This window comes from Sclerotinia sclerotiorum, genomic scaffold (genome assembly GCF_000146945.2).
Source record: "Sclerotinia sclerotiorum 1980 UF-70 scaffold_7 genomic scaffold, whole genome shotgun sequence".
In the NCBI taxonomy this organism is placed as follows: Eukaryota; Fungi; Ascomycota; class Leotiomycetes; order Helotiales; family Sclerotiniaceae; genus Sclerotinia; species Sclerotinia sclerotiorum.
The window spans coordinates 1,755,675-1,779,336 of record NW_001820829.1 but is presented as its reverse complement, the minus strand read 5'-3'; the positions used below and the strand labels follow the sequence as shown (position 1 = coordinate 1,779,336).

The following is a 23,662-nucleotide window of genomic DNA, read 5'->3' as shown; positions in this document are numbered from 1 at the left end:
GCTTCCGGCTCTGATTCCGGCTCTGATTCTGGCTCTGATTCTGGTTCGGGTGTTCGTTCTCGGTCTTGTACTAAAGAAAATGCTGGCAATGTAGCCGAAATCGCTGGGGTAATAGGGCTTGGATCGCTAGGAAGTTCTTTTATCATGGATGCTCGAAGGTTGCGAGATATAGGGGGACTTTGGGCTTGTACTGGAGACGAAACACTGAACTACATATTGTTAACCAAGAATAAAATAAACAGATCTCATAAGCTTACCCTCGACTCCCGACTTACACGACCAGCCCTCCGATCCATCTCTGCCACAATGGTTCCCAATTGAACAAGGGCAACTCCAAGGTGATGGCCTTTGGTTTGCAATGAGACGTAAGCCTTGTGCCAACCTTCCACATTTCCACACATCGCATCAAAGACCCTTTCCATATTCGGTCGTTGTTGTCGCCATGTCATATTATCCTTCTGCCCTGCCAAGTATATAGTGAATTCCTTACAAGCATCCATTCCTTGTTGCGCATCGAGAAGAGTGTCTTTCATGGCAGCGGCCGTACGTGTAATAACATGCTCAATGCGTTCATTGCCACTGACGATTTGCGATCTGAAAGCTCGGTCTTCCAACATAGCATCGAAAATGGTGATGTTCTGCAATGGAAGTTTCAAATGTTTTAACCTCTCCTCGATATCGCTTTGTGCCAAATCGAAATCCTCCAACGTCATCTCCAAGAATCCATCTACCTCATTTACATGACCCTGCAATATCGACATAACTTGCTCTTCATCTCTGGCGATTCCATTGAGGAGTAGATAAATCCCAAAGGAGATTTGTGCCATCAACTTCCACAATTCATGATATTTTTGATCTGGCTGCCTCTGCCATCGTAAAGAATGCGTATCTTCGGACACATCTTGTTCGATTAAAATCTTTCGTCGGGTGGCTGCGTCGCCGATTTTGGGTGCTGTTCGGGTTGTGTCGCTAGCCTCTTCCATCGACTCTGCAAAGGCACCTTGCATGGAATTTATTGGATGCTTGGGAACCATGGCATTTTTGGGAACTTCCTTGACTTTCTTGATTTCTTTAACTTGGTGCACCTCTTTCATTGTATCGTTGTTTAGCCTCGTATCGTCTCCTCGCATGTCGAAAAGTGAATCATCATCAGGTTCGAGAATAATCGGAAAGCCATCGGCGACATCTTGGTCAGAAGAGGAATCGTAAAAAGCCATTATTGCTAGTGCCTGCCTTGCCTACTGAAGAGTTATGCAAGAATTGATTGTGCTACATGGATTGAGTGAATCGAGCGTATCCTAGCTGCATGTGAATATTGACCGGACTCTTGGTATTGTAGATGAGGTAATATACTTTCGATGCAGTGCGCACGATTGAGGTACACGACAGGCTTCTAGAAGTCCACAAGTCGAATGATCAAGGTGATCAAAACCTCCGATTCACCCAATACAGCAAGACAGAGACGGTAAGCTTTCCCACTTGTGTCAATCCAAATCATACAATGAGCTAGTCCACCCTCCCCCTTCAGAGGGTAGACGGTAGAGGAGGTGTCTGTGTCTACTTGTTGCAGTAGCGTCAAGAAACGGGTTGGAAGCGGAAAAGGTTGTCGCACAAGGAGGCTCTGAGGGAAGCGAAGAAGATTTTAGTATGAATTCAGGTTCATCCTTTCATTATTTATTTTTGAGTCAAGGGGACCATGCGCGGGACAGGATCGACTTTTTTTCGATTTTCGAATGTGGAGGTTTCGTTTCAAGTTTTGGATGTCGCGAGCTAAAAAATAATAATAATATGGGAGAGACAGAGTAAACGGGAGACGAGCAAGGAATGTAAGATTTGAGGACCGGCGGGATAGTGAATCGTGTGGTAAATGGTAGATGGCGGATGCTGGCTGGATGCTGGATGCTGTTGACTTTTCTGTTCCCGACGTCGGTATACTTGTGGTAGGTAGATGAGTGTACCTTTCACAGCGGAACAAGAGGCGGGTGACTATGATGACCGTGATGACAGGGTGCGTTTGACTGGAAAAAGTAAATGACCTTGTGGTGGAAAAAGAAAACCCTCGATGAATTTGGTTGTGCACGATGAACCATTCATTTGATAGTACACTAACGGTTCAGTAGATCTTGGAGGGGAAGAGGTAAGATGGATGAGGAGGGATGAGGATTAGGTAGTATATTGTACTCAAGTAGATAGTATTTATTATTACATATTACACAGCCATTTATTCCTGTTTACTATTCTCTTCCAGTTGAATAAATCAATAAACCAATAAACCATCACGGAGAGAGAGAGAAACCGTTTGAATGCAAGATTCTCGAATGATTAACTTTCTTGATGGGGGAATAATAATATAAAAATCAATAAATGATTTTCATATGGTGAGAAAATCATCTTGTATCATTTCAACGGTTCCCCTGGATTGTACGACTTGGCACTGGCTCGAATCACTTGCTTAGATACCAGGTAGGTGCACCAGTGGTGTTTACTCTAATAGATCAGACCCAAACTATCTATTTATCTATATCATTCATTTGTCTAGATCAAACTGCTTAAGCTGGTCAATCCATGACATTTACAATTTATTTAACATTTACTCCCTAGCCGATGTATCCCTTATATTATTGAATCGGGTCGACGTCTTGCTTCGAGGGAGTGCGTGCTCATGGAGACAGAAATATGAGAGAAATGAAAGACTCTGGATCGTTTTGTTCATTGCTCATAGCGTTCACTGCTCAGAGCCCCATCTATCTTGTCTCCCACTTTGCACTCAATGATCCAATGTCCACACGCGCGAAATCTGCATGGCCAGTTCATAAGAGGTCTGGCTTATTCTTTGGGGTGGAGCAACTGATGGACTGATTCAAGGATTACTGTGCTCAATTCAGCATTGATGTGAAAGATTATTGGACGACATGAGGAGAGGACTTGCTTTTACGGGAAACGCTCACGTTAAGCCACATCGTTCCTCTGTTACCCTTTCCCCGTTATCCACGGAGCGACAAATTCGTAAGCCTGTATCGCAAATGTGCACACTCCGCGGATCGCCGAAAATTGCGGAGAGGGGAGGAGAGGATACCGAATGCATCGATTTCTCTCACAGCAACGCGGCCTACTCTCAAACATCCATTACTCACAATGTATTTCGAATCTTATGCACTATGGAACCTTATCTACCTGTAGCATTTTTCAACACCAAAATTCAATGCTTGCCGAGGTATGTTTGCATGTATCACAGGAAAAAGGAGGCACGAAATCCTACTCTACCATAAGCTTTTTGTGACTGAGTATCCACCGGCTTGGAAAATGTGTGTGCACACAGACATTCACAGACGTCTTAATTTGGGTAGTCCCCGGAATACATCCTTGACATATTACTGCATTTGGATGAAGATCCATGCTAATTTCTATCTATATCATCACTGGAAAGGCCTTTTCGAGAATTTTGCAACCGTTACCGAGTCTTTCTGGTAGAGTTTAAGGTCTAATCGTGAAAAGCTGGTGACACAAAGCGTATAAGTCGTAAGAGGATGAAAAGAAAGGTCGTATCTCAAAGGACCAATTCGTTTCCAAATGTTTGTCCTTGAGCCTACCTATCTATGGACTTGGACACATCAATGTGAGTTACAAAAGGCACAGCAAGTTTCATTGGATCCTTCATACGATTAATCTTATCTGGATCGCCAAAGTGATATGGTGGTTGAAGGTGTTCATTAACATTCTATGGATCTGAGATCACATAGTCAGTCAATAAGCTCCTTTTGATTATAACCTTTCGGAGATGGGCGTGAAAAAGTCAACTACAGTAATCTACCCCTGATTCGTCTTCACTTACTTACATGGTTGATCAGTACTCATACAAAATTATCAAAATCTCATCTACCGTTTGATTCTGAGGGTTCAATTACATCTCGGGTATTGAAATACATATTCGTTTTCAACTACCTTCATCTCGGCAATGAATAATTGAAGTTTCGATATTGCGCAGCAGAATGCAAGACATTCGAACGTTTATTCTCCGACAATATTGGGTTGACGGTGGGCCACATTTGACAGGCAAATCAATCATGGGCATCACGGGCATCACGGGCCAAACATTGACCACATCTCGCTCTTCAAAGCCGACCGAATATTACTGTGTCAATGTCCACAACTCTTTATACCGATCAAGCCTAATACAAACAACCTGATATGAAGATCTGGAGCTTCATTGCCTCATTAATTACGAAAATCCACATTTTGAGATACTTAAGGGAGCTTCAATTCAATAAATTCACACCGAGATATGTGGTTCGATTACCGACATCGGCAGAGGTCGAAGAGGTGAAAATTACGGAATTTTTTTACAAACGAAGAGGATAAGATCATGGTCATTGACTTTGAGAACTTTTGAGCTCTGAAGAAACATCTTCCCTCTGGAAGCACTATCTTTCAGGTCGACCGTCCTCCGCTCCTTGTGTTTAGCGCTAAAACTTTGGCTTCGTTTTGACCAGTGCAAAAGAAGCAAAGCCTTTTCAAAACGAAGATCCCCTAAGATAACTGGGCACATACGATGTACGTACATAAACATCAGGGTGAGATAAGACGCACGTATGTATCCAAGATACTCGTCCGATCTGAGTCGGTGAAGCATTGCAAATCGTCCAAGCAGTCCCCTCCGACATTAGGATATACCCATCTTGACGATGACTGCGTCATTTGTTCATCTGGTAAGTGGCATTTTAACCTTTTCTAGAGCCATTTTTATTGCATGATTCAGATTGGGGAAGACATTGGAATGGTCTCAAGAAGAGAGTCTATTCCCAATATCTCCTCTGAACTATTGGTAAATCTTTAATCGATAGATGAGAGAATCGGTTATTATTTCAATATTATAAGATCTGACAATATCGAACCCCACAAGTTCGCTGATATCATCTTGTGGTCATAGGGACTGAAAATGTAAGTTTATATTGGCTAGGTACCTAGCAGGTAGGTATTTAAGGTATTTGATGTTAGGTACTCTGTAAAGCAGTGATAGTATGGGGCAGAGGAAGTTCCTAAGGGAAGTAGTTTAATCGAAGTAGTAGTATTTCCATTTAAACCTACTTGGTACTTTAGTCTTGAGAAATTATTTAGTACTCCAAATACTTGACCCCATCTCATTACCTCCATTTACAAAACTCATAACTAGGTATCTAACAAACTAGAAATAAACAATCATTCACCATCAATCAATAGCTAGCTACCTACCTACATACTAGGTACCTAAGCATGAAAATACATATCAAAAAGCATCCTCAATCCAATCTCATTCCACATTCGATCGGCACTACCATCGGCATTGAGTACCTATCTCGTCACAATACAGGGATAAGCCAGCCGCTACATCGTACCCCAAAATTCATGCACACTAGGACAGGGGGAGGGGGTGCACGAAGCAAAATTCAAAGGGCTTGAAGATTTACTTCTCTCCCTATTCTATAGCTAGCGGATATTGATTGCATTGTGTCTTTCTTTTCATCTTATGAAAAATATCGAAGAGAGGTGTATTTGCGATCGATATATTGTGGGAAGAAGTTGGTTCATTGATTTACATTACCTACCTATTATTCGGTACGATATTTCTAGACTGCACGAGCATCGCTCTTGTAAGATCTTACTACCTATAATCTTACAATTTATTTTTTTAAAGTTACAACCGAGGTATCGATCTTATTCAACACTACTGTACTGTACCTACAGAGTACGTACATACGATTACCTACACAATTGGTGAATCATCCATTCATTCAATCTCACCAATCATCAATCATCAATCATCTATCTCTTCATTAATCAATCATGACAAACAATCTTCAGATGATGTTTAAATTCGGCACTGATGTATGGGACCCGACTCATCGGTTCGAGACTTCTTGGTTGTTATCTCCTTGGGCGCTTTTTGTGGTTAGGGCGAGTATCGTAAGTTTTGTTTTCCTGATGAAGGAGAAATGAGAAATGAGAAATGAAAAATGAGAAATGAGGAAAGAGAAGAGATTGATGAATATGTAAGGTTACACACGAGAAATAAATCGCTAATGGCAAAATGATACAATATAGTCACTCTACACATTTTTCGTTCTCCTCTTTGTTATTTTCTGGGAGATAGCCAGGATACCCAATGGCACCGCAGCCGCGCGATTCGAATTCTCCTATTTCACCAGTAAGTCGCAATTCACAGTTACATCCTGTACATTCCATAAATCCATACATATAAACTAACTACTACAGTCCTCTGCTACTGGGGCCTAGCATTCTACTTTGCCATTTCCGCCGTCCACACCTTTACATATGCGCGGAGCGGAACACCCCTGCTGTCGCGCTTTCCGCGTCCGCTACAAGCCCTCCACGCTCTATACAACAGCACCATAATGTGTTACCCACCATTAGTAACCATCGTCTACTGGGGGGTAATATTCCGAGGCGTTGTCCCCAGCGGCTGGTTCCCACAACGCTTCGACGCCTGGTCCAACGTCTCCGAACACGGACTCAATTCACTCTTCGCACTGATTGAAATCCTACTTACGCGTAGCGCTCCCCCGCCTTGGATTCATCTCTTCTGGCTGATTGTGATTCTGGCGTGTTATCTGGGATTGGCATATATAACTGTCGCGACGAAACATCAATATGTTTATTCATTTTTGGATCCGCGGGTGTCGAAAAATGGTATGGTGGCCGCGTATGTGTTTGGGATTGCGGTAGGGATTTGTGTGGTTTTTTGTGTGGTGAGGGGAGTGGTGGCGTTGAGGAGATGGGCGACTGAGGTGAAGATGGGCTGGATGGGGGAGTTTTATAAAGGGGGGGTGCGGGTAGGGGATATGGAGATGAGGGATGTGCAGTTGGAGGAGAGGTTTGAGTCAAAGGTTTGAGTTGGATGTTGGAGGGAACATCTACTGAGAATGGTGTGAGATCAAGAAGTAAGTGAAGAATGAGTAAAAAGGAACATGCGGGCTGGGAAAATGAAATATGATCATGAAGCACAGCGATAATATGATGGGATGGATGTTATGTTATGTTATGTTATAAATGGAAACAAAAACGAAAGCGAAAATCAAAAATGGACGGAAGCCAAAAAGAAGAAGAAAAACGAAAAGAAAAGATATACATGGCGCGTTTGACGAAACGAACAGCGATAGCGATACCCATACCCAACGCATGAATTCAGCAGTTCCCAGAGATACGAGTATGAAGATGAGAAGAGAAGGGATATCTCCAGCGAGCGAGTGAGCGAGCGAAGTTAGACCTACCTATTTAATCAGACAAAACTTTCATATTTGAAAAAAAAAGAACGACGAGTGACTAGCAATACATTCACAATCATCTAAAGATTTATCTGAATTAGAACAATAGATGCCTACCAGGTAGGTAACTAACGAATTGTGATGAAACCTAGGTATTCATTAATAAAGATAAGATTAGGTATTTCTATGGATTTTTATCTCTTGATGGCATGTAGCATCTTCATCTTAAATGCATCCATCTTTTCTTTAGGTAGGTAACTATCTGTTCTCATGCTATGCCATTGCACGCCAACCCATTCCAACCCATTATTTTCCTGTAAAAATCTCCCAAAACGCCAGATTACTAGGTACATCATCCATTCGATTCATTACTACTGGTATCATATCAAGATTAAGATTAAGATCAAGCGAAGCGAAGCGCAAATCTTCATCACGAAGAAGAAATCTCAAAACATAATTTCAAGCATACCGTAACTTCAACTGCAAGTTCAAGCGCAACTTCCAGCTCGACTAGAATCCAATCACTCACTCACTCATCTTCGTATTCATCCTCATATTCCTCTAATCCCTGATCTTCATCTTCATCATATGCTTCTTCTTGACCCAATTGAGAATCATGATCTGATGAATCTCCGTCTTCGGTTTTCTTGGTATCGTGATCTGTGATTGTGTCTTCTGCATAAGATGTCGGATTCATTTTCATCCTGTCGTCTTGAAATTCCACACTCTTTCTTGCCCTGGGTTTTTCTTCCTTATCTTCTATGGCTTTTGCCTCAACCACTACATCTCCACTCCAGGCTCTACATCTCTTTACTTCTTCGCCGCATCTTAAACATGTCCAGCCCTCCCCTTCTTCTGCTTCCAATTTACTAGCTATGCATACAAAGCAGTATATACAGCCACATTCCACTGTCTCATATGGATTTGTGATATCGGTTTGCGCACTTCCTATCACACCAGTACTAGCTGCTGCGGCCATAACACCTTCTTCTGTTGCTTGTAAAGCATTTTGATCATGATAACATATAGCACATGTACGTTCGGGTAGGAAAGCAAGTTCGCCTTTCTTTGTACTGCTGGAAAGCTCATCGGTGGATGATGTATTGAAGAGTGATTTTGTACGTCTCCAAAAGCGTGATAGAAAGCGTCGCCAGCGAGAGATTCCTACAAGCGGGAGGACGAAAAGGAGGAATTCGGTAAATGCATGCCAAACAAGTTGGCGATTGAGGTATTCGAATGATACTTCCCGACTAACCTGGCTGGTAGGTGGCGCTAGTCGCAATCTCAAAACTCGATCCAGTAACGTACGATATCTGCCATTTACGAGGAATACGAGAAAGGATGCGAAGGCGGCGGTGGAGTGGACATTTGTTAAGAGGTCGGTAATGCGGGAGAGTCGACTAATAAGGGGCGAGGGTGTATTATATCCATTGTCTGAATCGACCAGGTAATTTTCCCAACGTGTCCAGGCATACTTCCCGCCTACAGTGAAAAGACCATATAAACCTTTCTGCCATTTCGATGGAGATACCAAAACGGATCCTGAGTGTCGCGCATCGGTGAATTTTAAATTCTGCAATGTAGCCCCATACGTAGCATCATGATCCCAAATACTGAGTTTGAAAAGAATAGCTCTTAGTGCTAACATTATCTCCGCAGACCAATCATCTTGTATATGAGTTCCGAAATACTTTAGACCTTCACCCACTTGCCCTTTTAACAAATCCAACAACTCCTCATCCAATAACTCAGCATCGACCTGACCGACTCGAAAAGAAGGACGAGTTCCTTCGCGCCCCGATATCATATCCCATGTTGTGAGACCTGCAGTACCTATTCGTGAGAAGGGGAAAGGAAGGGAGGAAACGCGCTGGGAGATGGCGGTGTTGCGTCGACGATTCAGGTGAGTTTGGGCAGCTACTTCACGAGCTTGACGACGAGCGGCAACGCGCTGTTGCGCGACAATAAAATCGTTGGATGTCATCGGAAGAGCATCAAAGTATATCGTCACTATGCTTTTCAGAAGTTTATTCGTATGAATCGAAAGGTGATATGATTTGGTGTGAAATAGTAAGAATGCAGGGGTCATGAACTTGGAAGCTTGTGTTGATGTGAATGCCGAGGTACTTTCCGACCTTCCGTTTCCAGGGGATTTACGCTAATATTAATGTAGATTAGCGGCGGAAGCTCCTGTGGAATTCTAGAACATTACTAAATTAGTCATTCCGTGGCACGTTTCTCAAAGTTCAAAAAGTTGTTATGATTTTGTGTTTTGAAATGCAAAAGATTATCCTTATTTTGATTTTTTTCCCCAAGGTTTCTTCTCCGGTTTCTTTCCTCTGGATGTGTTCTTCCGATCCACAATCAGCAATATGCTGTGTGACTACTAGGTAGTTTATGTCAATCCTTCCTCTGCATATGAATACGCGTACGCCAGTATAAATTTACTCGCTGTCTGCCCTTCATGTCTACAGCTCGGGTCATCCATGCTCTCTGGCTTTGGATATGCCATCATAACCCATTATAACATTGTCTTGCAGATCTTTTTTAAAACTGCTAATGGCTAGCCTCAAAGAAGAATCCAACTTGTCTTAAGCGCATCGGCGTCAAGGATCCCTTGGGCTGCCGACATGGACTTCCTCCACAATCTCAGAAGCTTGATTTTTATATACCACCGGATTGGTTTATCAAATTCCGCTAAAATACCCAAGGGTATCATCGTAATAGATCACCAGTTTTTTTGGTCAACTTGGGATCATGACACACAGCCAAAGTGATTACTAAAATACTAGAATGTAAGCTGACCGGTGTACAAGCAGCCACATACTATCAATATCCCAATTTACACACTCTATCGTTATGAACTCAACCCACTCACGAGCAGGAATCCACAATTCGTGAGATAAGATCTTACACATTTCGTTACGTTTCCATTTGTAGAGTGTTTTTCCCTGGCAATGCTCTACCTTCCTTCACAAGTTGCTCGTTTTCCGCTCTTTTGAGGTACCTCTCGTTCTCCGACGAATCCTCATTCTACACACTCAATCAATGTTACTGCATTAGCTTCAATATGCTGACCTGATATTCACCGCCAACAGAGTTGCTGCCTGATAATGATTTTGACTTTTCTTTTTGTGATCTGAATACTGTACCTCTCCACCGTTGAAAGCCCCATAAACATGGCGGGATGGCTAATGAAACTCTTCTTAAGCTTACTCTTTATATGTCATGCATTGTATCCTCGGGCATTCCCGCTCGCGACCCCGCCGTCGAGTTTGCTACAGGGCTGAAGGCTAAGGAATCCTTTCGCATACTATCTTTCTTTAAGTTAATGGTCTACCAAGTGGTGTGTCTCCAAGTGTTTCGAAAGTGGCTCCGACTTCAAAGAAGCCCCTGAGATCAGATATTATTCTATTCATGTCAAGGCTCACGAGATGTATTCTTTACAATCTTGAACATCTTGAAATAGGTCTGACTCTACCCTATAAACCTGCATTCGATCACATTAGATTTGTATTCAGTTGGTTGAAGATGGCTGTATATTTACCACATTGGCTTCGTGCTAATCCGCAACTACGTCACCTAAAGCAAAACCCATGTCGTTCATCTCAATGCTCATAGCTCATCTCGATGAAGGAAAAAAAAGATGGTTATCGGCAGTGTTTATGCTATCATCCTGTGCGGAAAAGGTAGTTTACGTTTTCGAGTTCGCATTCGGCTATGCCCCAGATCCCCAGTTCTCGTAGGCCATGTCATCACTAGTACATACATATCATTGTCGCATGATAAATGTGACCACATGACTACTAGGAGCAGCGACCACGGCCGTGGGGATACCAAGTTATCGCCGGGAATTTCCCACTACTTCTCTCAAACCGCTTTAGGTCTAGTACACTCCATACCTGATGCAATGTAACAGGACAAGAAACGAAATGATTCGCTTGTAGAGCGATAGCGGATGCAGATTTATAGCAATCCCTCAAGGTGGCTTGTTTCTTATTGCATTGCATGAATGGCCAGAACCCACTCATCCCTTGCGACTTCCCGATCTATTTTGATCTAGCCGGTTGATCACTTTCTAGTCTCGAACTTTTTGCTGACATGAGCTTCATTCTGCTTACATCAAACAGGACATGGAAGTGGAACCAGGGTCAATTCAAGCTGGGGGATCACATCATACGCAACCAATCTTCTTCAACCATGAAATTGTTTTTAAGAATATGTTATGGCCTACTTATCAATGTTATCAGCTTGCCACACCAACTCTCAACTTGTAAACAGCGTACTACAGTATAATCTGTGTAGCTTGTGAGGTTCCATCTAGTCTATATTTTCAAACGGCGTAGCTCCATCGGAATACTCTACAACCCGAGAATCCTAGAACCCGAGCATTCGCCTCATCACCAAAATTATGGATTCTGCGGGATTCGAATCATCATTTCCATCCCCGAGAGTACTAGAAGATCCTCTGGCAATGTTCTTTGACTTTGGAACGCCGGTTCAGGAAGCCCAGAATACTTATAAAAACACGACCCAAAGTCACGAGTCTAGAGGTGGTATCAGGGTCTCGTTAGCATGCGTGCCGGTATGTAAAGGTTTTGTTTTACCCCTTGGTGTACTAATCATTGAATAGTGCCGGAGTCGTCATGTAAAATGCGGAGCAGAAATGCCTTCGTGCAGTCGTTGTCAGCAAGATGATAAGCCATGCTTCTATGCAAAGTCACGAAGAGGCATGCGAGACAAGAATGCTCCTCGAAAAAGAAACTCGGCGAAAGAGCAGTCTCGAGGACGTTCCGTTCGAACAGAACAAGGAGGATATTCTACTCCAAAGGAAAGTCATGTTGGAAATTCATCCAGTGAATTATGGACAGGCGCACTTTCTGATGCTTCCCTGAGCCCAAATAACTCTTCTTCACGACTAGACAGTATTAAGCCTGTGGACTCAAGAAGATTGATCGATCTTTACTACAAGTTAGTCAATCTTGACTCCTCAACGTATTCTATCACTGATGGTTCGATAGTTTCTTCCACAAAGCCCATCCTTATATCATTCCAAAACCTCATTTCCTGGGTAGACTGAAATCTGATCCAGACTCACTTGATAACCTTTTACCAGTCATGCAATATATTGGATCACTATATGCACCTGATCTCCCATCGGCAGAATTCAGAGCTATAGCTTTAAGCCAGCTAGATCTTCCGAGTTTACCACAAAATGGCTTTAGTGTTCAAGCTTTGCTTCTACTGGCCATTGCCATCCACGCAGAAGATGAAAGAGGAAAGGCACGTGCTATTTTAGATAGGGATATATGTATGGCTTTGGAGATCGGTATGAATCATCAAAATTTCGCTGGACTGGAAAGAGATTCTGTATTAGCTGAAAGCTGGAGAAGAACTTATTGGGGACTGTATGTTCTCGATGGTATATTTTCTGGTATTGCTTGTGCTTCTTGTTTCATGTAAGTGGCCTTGCATGTGCGATTTTAATGTGTCGGATTATATGTTAACATATTCTAGCTTATCCGCAGTTGAAACACACGTAGATCTACCTTGTGAAGATCACGAGTTTGATAGTGGAGTATGTAATATTTTTACCACTTACCTTACATTTCTCCAGACACATGGGTGAAAATTCTGATCCTTTATAGCATATTCCACGACCTCGAACCCTTTCTGAATATGATTCCCGTGATTTCGAAGACGAAATCCCAATCTTCTCTTCTTTTACATACCTCATTGACCTTGTCCGTATCATTGGCACCATTCTTAGCATCAACAATATCACAGGCAAGAATCTTGAACCCGCTGTTACCAATGCCGACGCTATGCTTGTTAATTGGAAACTTCATTTACCTATTGAAAAGCAAGGGGTAGTGGATAAGAACGAGGAAGTAGATGAGTTGTTATTTCAAGCACAAAATTTGTTACAGACGTATGTTTTGCTCGCTTCGCATTAGTCTCTTTCTATGAGCTAATTTAATGTAAACAAACCATGCTAACCGAATTACATAGGCTTTTAGTAGTCATCCACCGCCGCCTTTCACGCCTCTATCATTCACCTCTTGAGAAAATTTCCCGCTGCGCACGACCACCACCTACATCTCCCCCAACTGACAACGAAGATCTAACTCGCTGGTTGCACACCAAGAAAACCATCGAAGCCGCTCAAACTGCTTTAAATCTATATGCACTCCCAAGTCCAATATTATTGCACACGCCACTAGGTATCTGTGGGATCACAAAGGCAACGCTAGCAAATTTAAGCGCATGTGCATATGTGTATGATAATAAGGGAGATGGAAACAGAGGTGAACGTGAAGGGAAAGAATCCACTGAATGGAGGATGGCGAGAGATAGGATAAGATTGGGATTAGGCGCTATTAAGGTATTAGCAGGTGTTTGGGAGGGCGCGAGGGGAACGGAAAGAGAACTGAAGATTATTGCCAGAGGAGTATCGGCGGATACAAGTTTGGGTGTGGAGAGGAATAGCTGGAGTACACCAGGAGTGAGTAGAGGAGCGGGGAGTATGTCGATTCATGGGGCGTTTGCGGAACATAGGGTGGAGTTTGAGGGATCGGGTGGAGATATAATGGGAAGAAGCTTTGAGGAGGATTTTAGCGCGGGAGATTTAGAGTATCTGGGTATTCTGAATGGATTGTCTGTAGGGACAAATTCTGGGATTGTGGAGAGTGGAGGGACATCTAATTGCTGTTGAGATGAAGATTTGAAGAAGAGAAAAGAAAGACCGAGTCCAACACCGCCGGAAATTGTTATGATTCGTTTATGAGGAAACAAAAATGCTCTCGTAAAAAGCAAAGTGGGTATAAATCTAATGAGCTCTAAAAGCGGAGTTGGGGATCGTTATATTAAATATGCATTTTTAGTTTTGGCTTTGTGCTTTTATATATCATGACTCTAAGGACTAATAAATGTATGGGTCAAAGATTAGAAGCCTCGCTTTGAGATAAACGAGAGCTGGGTCAGGGCATGAAGAGTCTTATGCGAGTGAAGAATAGAGTAAATGGATTTTTGACTTTTATGGCTTCGATTGGGAAATACGTGGTGAAAAAGCTTGTGTCTAAGATCTTATGTAATAGAATCATGGAAGGAGAGTAATGAGTGCTATGAGTGAACTTGAGAGTTCATGGAAATCATTATATGAAGATAGTTGAGGTCCCGAGTTATTGGCGAATGAACAGGTTCTGTTGACCTCCTGGGATCTTGGCAGCATATGCATATATATTGCATGATGCATATAAGGAGCAAACAAAACTCAACTTTTAATTCATTCTTTCCTTTTTGGTATACTGTTTGTTTGCTTTCAATATTTTGATTTCAAAGCACTTTAATTCCGAAGGCTGAATACCTAACCTTATTCCTTCATTTTTTTGAATATATACTCGCAGCTTAACTGCTTAGCTAGAGAATCAATCAATTCAATCTGATACTCTTTCTGGCCTTAAGAAACCCAACAGGTTCTATATTACTAATAGCAGCTCAACTGAAGACAGGATCAGTCCGAAGGGAATGAAAGAAAGTATCAATCTTCTAGATTCATATATAGCTAGAATGAAATCTCTACTTTCATTCTAGAAGTATTATAGATCAGCATGTAAATAGTGAATTAAGAACATAATATGAGATGAAAATGAAATTAGTGCACCCGTTTGCAAATTAATACATGAGGCGCGTGATCATGCGATGGCTCTCACATTCACTCAAACTCTAATCCGGACTAGGAAGGAACCAAAAGGAAGCAATACTTGGCTTCCCCTCACTTCGATCACTGAGATATTTCTATGTATATGTTACGAGGTTTGCCGTCTAGATCACGTGGAAGTGCTCTAGGCTCTCGAGGTGGTTTATAACTAGGCGTCAAGCAGGGACTTAAGTAATGACAATGATGATATGCAATTCGTAACTAATAGTAGGATATACTAAATGATTGATCTTGAGCACGAAGCTCTATACAAAGGAAATCCATCTTGACTATATAGTCCTTCATGCTTCCATGATTACTAGTGATCCTTCATGATCATTAGTGATCATCTATATCGTGATCCTTAGTGATCCTTAATGATCATCAGTGATCACCTATACCGTGATCCTTAGTGATCCTTAATGATCACTATTGATCATTTGTGATCACGTGTCTTGGTAGTTGTGTAGCCCGTCGTAACAAAAAACTATAAATGTTAATTTTCATTGCGTTTGATGAAGAAAAGTAAGCTAAAATAAAGGTGGCTCGAAATTACAGTATTAGATTTATTAACTCTATAGATAGCATAAAAAGGGATCTAAGATTCATGTCACGATTCATTAATTCACGTGACCTCGAGGACCTTTTGGACCTTAGGGTCCCAGAGGTCCTCAAAAGATGATATAGGGTATATAAACATTCATTTAGTCTCGTAGTTAAGGAGCTTCGTGCTCAACTTAATTATCAATTAGTTTACCTACATTCTACTTGATGAAGTAACGAATTCACTTCCAAGTGAATACCAGTGATAAAGCCTTAACCCACAACTATTAACCAGACGAAACCTCAGGCAGTCGCTGCCTCCAGTACAGTATCGTTACAATTCAATACACTACTCGTAATATTAAGATACCATCCATGATATCACAACATCACATCTGGATAAAACACATTTAGTATCCAAAACCCTTATTCAGCACAACCATATATACAAAGTTTCCTCGTCTGCTATAAACTTAACAGTGATAATTCGAATGAAAGCATTTACCAACTAGTCTATAATCTGTGGTTTAGTACTTCTACTTCACTTTGTGATAATTGGAGTATCTCTGCAGTTTTGCTGGAAGCGTGGAATACGTTTGAATGGTAACGAGGTTATCTCTGAGGACTTTTTGAATTAATCTATTCCTATCTTTTAAATACCTTAACTTGGTACTTGTATAATGAATGATTTACCGAGTGTGTAGCTTTTGTATGGTATTGAGAATACATGCACATAAGTTTACCACTATTCGTTCAAACTTTATGGTCACAGATTACACAATAAATGCTTGAGATCTGTAATACTAAGATACAAAGAAAATAACCATAATTGCATGAAAGTCCGCCGGACTAGATGGAACAATAAATCATTTCCTACATTACCTCCATCGCGCCATTGTCCCCGATGAATATCTCCCCGCGCCTAAGAAGTAAATAGGGTATATCTGATCAACCAAAGATCGAACAATGACGGACTCCTGGACGCCACAAGAAAAATTAAAGTGAAATCTCTGCGGCTTTAGATATCTGAAATGAGGATCCATTTCTACTCATCTTCGTCAGAATCGGCAGTAAGATCAACGAACTGTGTAGTTTTAGACTTCTTTCGTCGTGCTTGGTTTGCACTACCTTCTCCATTATCCCGCTCGCGTTTGACTTTTCTCTCAGGAGTGTTGGATGAACGGTCCTAATGTGAAGTCAGCCTATGTATGGAGGTGATATCACTAGCTACTTACAGCAATGCCTTCAACGCGTAGAAACGCCTTGAGTCGTTCCCGTTGAGCAGTTGACAAATTCTCGAGGTCAACGTCTAATTCTGGGTCCGGGGCTGGGGTGTCCTCCAACTCGGGAGTTCGCTCAATGATGAATAACTGCTTGAGAGATTCTGTATTGAAGTTAGTAATGAATCTCTACTCAACCAATTTGCACTGTACCTTTGGACCGGTATTTGAACTTGTATATGGCTATAGGATAATCGTTGCCATCGATTTTTTCTACTATAACCTTTTTTGTAGCAGAATAAGGGGTTTCTCCAGAATACCTAAAACTATAAGCCGGATGATGGGTGCATCGAGGTTATCATCCAACTTACGAGACATTGTGGGATTTGGCCTGACCTTTGAGCGCCTTTTCATGAAACTTATTGTCGGCGCTAATTTTATGTTCAGTCGCACGGGGTGCTACTGGTGTCCCTGCGGACACTTGCCATATTCTGACTTCAATTGTACCAACCTTTTCGGCTTCAGCCGTGTCTTTGTTCAAGGTTGAGAGTCGAGACTCCTCACTTGCTACATAATGTTAGCACATGTATTAGCAGGATTAAGATTTGTGAAATTAAGGTAAAGTACAGATATCAAGCTTCGAGAACCTAAACTTTCGTACTGCCCATCGTTCTGGTCCATCTCTTGATGATGGGTGGAAAATTATTGGACCATCAACTATCAGAGGCAGTCCTATTTGAACTAGTCCAAACAATGTTGATTCGGAAAGATTGCCGTCAACTGAAATGTCTATTTGGAGATTCGGCGAGTTCATCTTGAATTGGGGTGACGCAAAGAATTTAATGCTAAACTCAGCACCATCAATAGCTTCAATATATCTGGACACTGTTCTGAGGGCTTGATGATTGGCAATCGGTCCCGATCCAACCTCTAATTCCTCATCGTCATTGTATTCCTGAACTTCCGCTCCATTTATTTCGATAGTAACGTCCATATTCGGAAGTTTGTCGAGTACAACCATCTTTTCGAAGTTGCGTGACGCGATTCACGAATCAGAAGGAAATGGTGACTGTAAACTACTCAAAAGTCGTTAGCTCTATGCAACAAGTGGAAATAGATGCAAAGTCGATAGCGTGGCCATTTTGAACTCACAGGTCAATTTGTGATACCAATAAGACTAGTGTCGATATGAGGAGGCCTATACAGTTGAGGCTGGATTCGAATACCTTGGTTCCTCGCAAATACTTGTAAAATTGTAAAAGTTTTGGCTACCAAACACTTTCCTAGAATTGTTCCACGAACGGTTTCAGTTTAAGGTAGTAGTTGTTCGCAGGATCTTAAATATATTCTACGTTTTTCAATTGCGAACACCCGATGGTTGTATTTGGTCTTAAGTTGTACCGTTTCGCGTGCCTAAAAGTTCCGTTACACGATATCACGTGATTTACCCCGACAATAAATTGAATGTGACTTACCGCCCTTCAACGGTCACTGAATCATTATTCGCCAATATTCGCTCGTTTGCATCTTTTTGCTCTTGAAGCTCGCACGTATCAAAGATAGCCGTAGTAAGTCCTTCTTTTTAATTATGAATCATATCTCGAGTGTTAAAAGAAGTGTACTCCTTGGGGATTTTATTTCGTTTGCAGTATATCCCAAGCACAATGGATAGAAGTGATATCAAAATCCATTTTGGGCACATAGCTTCTTCTATTTCTCTATCTTTGTGCTAGGTAATTGTTATCTTTTTGGCTCATAAACATCTCTTACTAACTACATCTTCAGAACTCTTCACACCTCTGCTTCCGTGTGCAATCACAAAGAATTCAAGATACGGCATCTACAAACAACCTTGAAGTTGGTTCAAGAGATCCATCTGCATCAACCTGTACCATTTGGAATCTCCCAGCAAAAGACTGTGCACGCTGTAAAGCCGCCGCTTATTGTTCATCTACATGCCAAACCTTAGATTGGCCCCTTCACAAAACCCTTTGCAAAAAGATCACCACAATGCCTCCATGCCCAAGCCCCATTCATAAACTTGGCATTTTTTTTCCTCCCAATATCGTGTCCCCAAAACTAGTTTGGGTGAGCTTTGAGAAGACCAAAATTCCTGACGTCGAAGGGCTTTTCGATGCGCCGTACGTTGACGACTTTCTCCCTCATGGCCCGGAAGATCGATGGCATTACGAACAACTTTTGATCAAGCCGCAGGAAATCTAGCGAGCACGAAACACTAGCCACACGTGGGCTGTTTACATACGGGGTAACTTTGGATCTGATGTGTCAAAGATGACGCAATCTGTTAATTCCATCACAGCTGGAAAGATGATGCATGATTGGAAAGGAGCTCTGTTTGTTGTTGCTTTTGAAGGGAAATCTGCTCCTCAAAAATTGGTGGTGAAGGTGGGAAGCATGTTTCTTAGCACATCTGGGGGTGTTGCTTTTCAAACAGGCATCGATGTGACTTTGAGAGACTTGAGAGTAGTTCATGACTATTTCTTGGCTTATCCATATGGGGCGGCGGCTGGCTTCATATTTACATTGAAGGATCAGCATGGAAACAGCGTAATATGACGATTATCATATGAGAGAAGTTGTTGTCTTACACTAGATACCTAGTTCAGCTCTGTAACAAGTGCCTAGACAATGTGGTACATTTTCACTCGTAATACGCCTCGGTCAAATCGGTAATTGAATAAGAAGTTCTTCGAATCAATTCTATTGTTCTTCTCCTGGATGGTCCTCAAATGTTCAATGTGACTGCTTAGTCTCGGTGTTGTCTCTCCAAAGATGCCCATATATTAGCCTCCAAAATCTCACGAGATACATAAGTGGCTGATTTGAATTCCTCTACAGGCCCTGGATCATTGAAGGCTTCCACTTTCCTCACCCCTTTTCCAACTTCTAAAATTGTTCCCCCAAGATACTTTTCACTTTCGACAAGTTCTAGCATCCTCTCGGCAACAGATTCAGGAGTTACCCAATACGAGTTTTCCGGATCCTCTTTGGAGAGAAATGCCATTTTTTCGGGATGATCTGTCCATAGTGGAGTCTTGATTAGACCCGGTGCAACCGCACTGACACGTACTTTTGGGATATCTGGAGTGGGAAATTCCAACTGTGCCAATGAACGAACGAAACCTGATATGGCATGTTTTGAGGCGACATACATCGGGCTCGGGAAGGATGCAATCTGGCCGGCGATACTGGATACATGAATAACAACTCCAGGCTTCTTTCGTTTCATAAAATGCCCTATCGCCATTTGGGTCGTGCGTATGGGATGTGTGATGTTGATGTCAAGTGTTTTGTACCTCGACTCGGAGGTTTTATCAACTGAAGGAGGGTTATTGGGAGGGATCCAAAAACTCGAAAATGGCTACACTTTTAATTAACATATTTTTTTAAAGCAAAAAGGTGGGAACAAACTGGTTCAAATATGCCAGCTCCCGGGCAAACGATATCTGCACCACCAAAATGCTCGATTGCTATTTCGAACATTTTCTCCAACTGTGCCCATTCTGTCACATCCGTTTGTTGGAACACGACTTTTGCTCCATTCGAAGATGCGGAATATTTCGAAACCAATTCCTGTGCTTCTGGACGCAGAGCTAAATCTGCAATGACGACATTACATCCTCGGCTGAGTAGCAATTTTGCAAAACAAAAATTGATGCCAGAACCTCCTCCAGTGACAATCGCAGTTTTGGACTGAACGTTCATCGCCATTTTGCGCAAGCTCAAGTATTATTGAATCGTCCTGAATGTAAAGGGGACCCAGCAGGATATTTAAGCATAAAGTATAATGATAGAAGCGCGATCTTGGCATACGTATAATACTACGCTGCGATCGGATGGGGCATTCATGTGGATTATTTTACATGATGGGAAGATGCTACCACGGCAGGAACGATGTGACGCTTGAAAGCTGCACAAACAGAATAGCTTAATGAGCTAAGCATGAAGAACTCTCAGCTTTTGTTAGCTCAACACTCGTGCGGCCAGAAATTCTGCATCACACTCCAATTCTGGCGTAGACTTACGGGTAAGGCTATTCAAGATATGGAAGGGGTATAGGTCGTGAAGATCTATACTAGATACGGTGGATCTTTAAGGTGGGCCGAAATAAATAAAGTGGATTTATGAGAAGTAATCGATTCTATTGGTTATAAGTATGATCATTCGACGTCAAATTTAAGCTTATACAGGAAGGTGTTCTATCTAGTTCCCTGCTACACGGTAGACATTGGGTCCTTTTGATCTTACCCCACGAAGCGTTCCCCCACTTTACTCCGCCAACCACTAACTAGCCCGAGATAACATCAACATCAAGAAACAAAAAATGGCGTATGAATTCGTGAAAGGGAAGGCTTTCCGACATAAATCAACCTACTGGATGCGTACCTTTGAGTCTTCAAAAGACCCCGCTTGGTCGCCGCTAGAATCTGCCGCAATCTGAGGTCCCCGCGATTTTGCTAGCCACTGATCAAGAAAGGACTTGTTCCGCTATCTTGGATTCACTATATCTGTCAAACATGGGATGGAGATTATCTATTGCCAAAAAAATTTGGCTGGTGATGATTGACAGTGTGCATCTGGTTCGTGTGGGAGCATTAAGCTGCATGAGGGGTGGCATGCGTATGGAAGTGCGTTGGGTATAAAGTTGATGAAAGTTCTTCATCTGTTTAGCCATTGGAATCTGACAATTTTGGTTTTCTATGATTACGACCAAACGATTATCCTGTCAGAATTATTACTGATTGCCGGAGCACTAATCGGGTCAAGGCGTCTTTGAAAATGTGTCAGTTGGTGATGACTTCCCCCGAACCATGGGATATCCATCGCCAAATGCTCAAGGGACCTTCACCTCCGTCTACAATCTGAGCTGTTTCTTGGGCGCTCTCTCTACTATCTAAATTGGTGATTTTTCTCGGCCGATCTAGAATAATACTATTGAGCAGCACCATCATTACCTCACGTGCACTAATTCGGACAACTAATCTCGAAACTTCGTCCACATTCACCGCAGGCGCCTCATAATCTTTCCCCTACCAGGATCGCGAGTAGGAGCGAGGCGAAGATCTAGCGACCTTATCCCATGGGGATCGTTAGTGTAAGATTTCGCGGCATCAACAATCAGTCCTGCATCACTGATGTGAATCGCGGAAGGGCTACGTAAAAAGCTGATAAACTCGCTATCTCTCCGGCTTCAGCAGGTATTCAAGCGACTGTAGCCGTGATGCAAGATGTTGTGAGTGGAAGTCGGGCGAATTCATCCGTGAGCACAGGTATCACTACTCATTTGGACAGATAAATTTCACATGTATGTCTGAGAATTCACCTGAATACTGATGATGAGAATAGATGTTCTACATTACCTACAGAACGCAACGGCCCTGCTGAAGAGGAACATAGCATAAAAGTAAGAAATATGTGTCGTCTAATTAGAAAAGGGCCATCCTCATCTATGCTCCATGAATCTGGATGTTGACCGAGATTTACTATCATTTTTGCATCCGGTGTCTAGAAAAGAACCATGAAAGCGGGAATATTAGACAATGTTATTCTTTTCCCTTTTATGTCCAAGAATTTCGTATTTCTTGTGACGCTTTCCGCTGATGAGACTAACTTAAATTAGGAGTCGTAATTAATTAATGTCATTCATCATGACTTGATTATTCTAGTCATTTACAAGGTGTCATCTGTCTACAGGCAGAAAAGACATAAAAGACCTTGAAGTCCTCCATCATTTCATTCCCTCTGCTTTTCTTTTCCATGCACTTTCTTATCAACGGAGGAACCCAATATCCACTTTCACCATCGCTCTTTATCACCCAGATACACCAATAGCAAGCAACTTTCGGACCAGGAGGCTAATAAGCCGATAACGTAAGTGTTTCCAAGTTTACTAAATCCGTAATTATTGGAAGTCGCTGAAACAATATATTTCGTTACTCAACTACCCTTCATCGAGGACGGTATTGCTACGGAATTCCTTGGCTTTGAATATCGTTATCCTAAGTCGATATTGTATGTATTAATTAATCCCTTCTTATGATTCTTCAAAGACTGACATGCATTCAAAGCTAAACCATAATAGACATCTCTTCAAACAAAGATAACAGCCGAAACTCCTTCATCATGTCTTACGTAGGACCCCGCGGTGTCTGGGTATTATTCGCTTGTTCATGCGAGGGTGGGGGTGATTTAATACAAGTAGGGGAGGGCGAATATGTGGAAATCGTAGTAAAGCAGCAATCGAGAATTTGTACGCATTGCAATCAGAATGAAGCAAATGGCACGTACACTTCAATCAAGAGGGCCTTTAATAAAGAGGCAGAAATGATCACCAAGGCTTACTTTGAAGCTTTCGACAATCTGGGCCGCTGGGGATTAAGACCAAAAGGAGAAGGCCATGAGGATATTCGTATCAGTGGAAGAGTTTGCTGGATTAGGAGGTTACAAGAAGGCTTGACGGATGCCGAACGGAATCAGCCTGGTTTCGTGAAACTGGGTAGCAATCAAACAGTTCCGAGACCGGAGTTTCGTTTTGGAGGCCAAGCTCCTGCCTTTTTGCCTCGAATAGGTACTTCCAAGCGGCGACATGAGTATTTGAGCAATATTCGAAACGCCCAAACAAAAATATACTACAAAGCTGCAAAAGCTCAGGCCGATCTAGAAGCAAAGGGATTTATGGCTCTAGGCGAGTTTATCAAGGTAACTGAGAAGAAAAAGGAGAAACGCATCAAGAGCGATGACTACATCGAAATGGTTCCAAATTGGGATTTTTTGAAAGTGACAGATCGACCTGTCGTCGATCTCGTAAATATAGTATGGGAATGGAAAGGCGGGAATTTTGTGCAAGTTGAGGGAATGGGAGTGCGGGTTCCCTCAGTGATAGTCATGGGGTGATTTTAGGCCCAGGGAGCACCAGAAGA

At 42.2% G+C, this 23,662-nt stretch overlaps 11 protein-coding genes across 11 annotated transcripts in view; 5 read left to right on the top strand and 6 right to left on the bottom strand.

Annotated features, from left to right (window-relative positions):
• The window catches only part of SS1G_06261 (hypothetical protein), a gene marked incomplete at both ends in the record, with an annotated part of 2,600 nt that extends 1,383 nt beyond the window's left edge, over positions 1-1,217 (bottom strand). The window contains 2 exons of the mRNA XM_001593289.1: positions 72-209; positions 258-1,217. Of these exons, the coding sequence (XP_001593339.1) occupies positions 72-209; positions 258-1,217 (1,098 nt within the window). The remainder of the gene's footprint in view (positions 1-71; positions 210-257) is intronic.
• Positions 1,218-2,912: 1,695 nt separating this feature from the next.
• On the top strand, positions 2,913-3,478 carry SS1G_06260 (predicted protein; the record flags this gene model as incomplete). The annotated part of the gene is made up of 2 exons (XM_001593288.1): positions 2,913-3,214; positions 3,391-3,478. The coding sequence occupies 2 exons, from the start codon at positions 2,913-2,915 to the stop codon at positions 3,476-3,478; spliced, it is 390 nt and encodes a 129-aa protein (XP_001593338.1).
• Positions 3,479-4,327: 849 nt separating this feature from the next.
• Positions 4,328-4,630, bottom strand: SS1G_06259 (predicted protein; the record flags this gene model as incomplete). Its single annotated transcript, XM_001593287.1, has 2 exons — positions 4,328-4,536; positions 4,588-4,630. The coding sequence occupies 2 exons, from the start codon at positions 4,628-4,630 to the stop codon at positions 4,328-4,330; spliced, it is 252 nt and encodes an 83-aa protein (XP_001593337.1).
• A 1,190-nt stretch (positions 4,631-5,820) lies between these two features.
• On the top strand, positions 5,821-6,781 carry SS1G_06258 (hypothetical protein; the record flags this gene model as incomplete). Its single annotated transcript, XM_001593286.1, has 4 exons — positions 5,821-5,940; positions 6,079-6,181; positions 6,250-6,428; positions 6,551-6,781. The coding sequence occupies 4 exons, from the start codon at positions 5,821-5,823 to the stop codon at positions 6,779-6,781; spliced, it is 633 nt and encodes a 210-aa protein (XP_001593336.1).
• A 1,007-nt stretch (positions 6,782-7,788) lies between these two features.
• On the bottom strand, positions 7,789-9,243 carry SS1G_06257 (hypothetical protein; the record flags this gene model as incomplete). Its single annotated transcript, XM_001593285.1, has 1 exon — positions 7,789-9,243. One exon carries the CDS (start codon positions 9,241-9,243, stop codon positions 7,789-7,791), a length of 1,455 nt encoding a protein of 484 aa, XP_001593335.1.
• Positions 9,244-9,654: 411 nt separating this feature from the next.
• SS1G_06256 (predicted protein) lies at positions 9,655-9,771 on the bottom strand (the record flags this gene model as incomplete). Its single annotated transcript, XM_001593284.1, has 1 exon — positions 9,655-9,771. The coding sequence occupies one exon, from the start codon at positions 9,769-9,771 to the stop codon at positions 9,655-9,657; it is 117 nt and encodes a 38-aa protein (XP_001593334.1).
• A 1,899-nt stretch (positions 9,772-11,670) lies between these two features.
• On the top strand, positions 11,671-14,250 carry SS1G_06255 (hypothetical protein; the record flags this gene model as incomplete). The annotated part of the gene is made up of 7 exons (XM_001593283.1): positions 11,671-11,844; positions 11,893-12,230; positions 12,281-12,667; positions 12,777-12,837; positions 12,908-13,191; positions 13,272-13,920; positions 14,209-14,250. The coding sequence occupies 7 exons, from the start codon at positions 11,671-11,673 to the stop codon at positions 14,248-14,250; spliced, it is 1,935 nt and encodes a 644-aa protein (XP_001593333.1).
• Positions 14,251-16,546: 2,296 nt separating this feature from the next.
• Positions 16,547-17,742, bottom strand: SS1G_06254 (hypothetical protein; the record flags this gene model as incomplete). Its single annotated transcript, XM_001593282.1, has 5 exons — positions 16,547-16,687; positions 16,737-16,885; positions 16,935-17,041; positions 17,093-17,288; positions 17,349-17,742. The coding sequence occupies 5 exons, from the start codon at positions 17,740-17,742 to the stop codon at positions 16,547-16,549; spliced, it is 987 nt and encodes a 328-aa protein (XP_001593332.1).
• Positions 17,743-18,731: 989 nt separating this feature from the next.
• Positions 18,732-19,060, top strand: SS1G_06253 (predicted protein; the record flags this gene model as incomplete). Its single annotated transcript, XM_001593281.1, has 2 exons — positions 18,732-18,862; positions 19,042-19,060. The coding sequence occupies 2 exons, from the start codon at positions 18,732-18,734 to the stop codon at positions 19,058-19,060; spliced, it is 150 nt and encodes a 49-aa protein (XP_001593331.1).
• A 428-nt stretch (positions 19,061-19,488) lies between these two features.
• Positions 19,489-20,453, bottom strand: SS1G_06252 (hypothetical protein; the record flags this gene model as incomplete). Its single annotated transcript, XM_001593280.1, has 2 exons — positions 19,489-20,103; positions 20,154-20,453. The coding sequence occupies 2 exons, from the start codon at positions 20,451-20,453 to the stop codon at positions 19,489-19,491; spliced, it is 915 nt and encodes a 304-aa protein (XP_001593330.1).
• A 2,412-nt stretch (positions 20,454-22,865) lies between these two features.
• Positions 22,866-23,636, top strand: SS1G_06251 (predicted protein; the record flags this gene model as incomplete). Its single annotated transcript, XM_001593279.1, has 1 exon — positions 22,866-23,636. The coding sequence occupies one exon, from the start codon at positions 22,866-22,868 to the stop codon at positions 23,634-23,636; it is 771 nt and encodes a 256-aa protein (XP_001593329.1).
• Between the last annotated feature and the right edge of the window lie 26 nt (positions 23,637-23,662).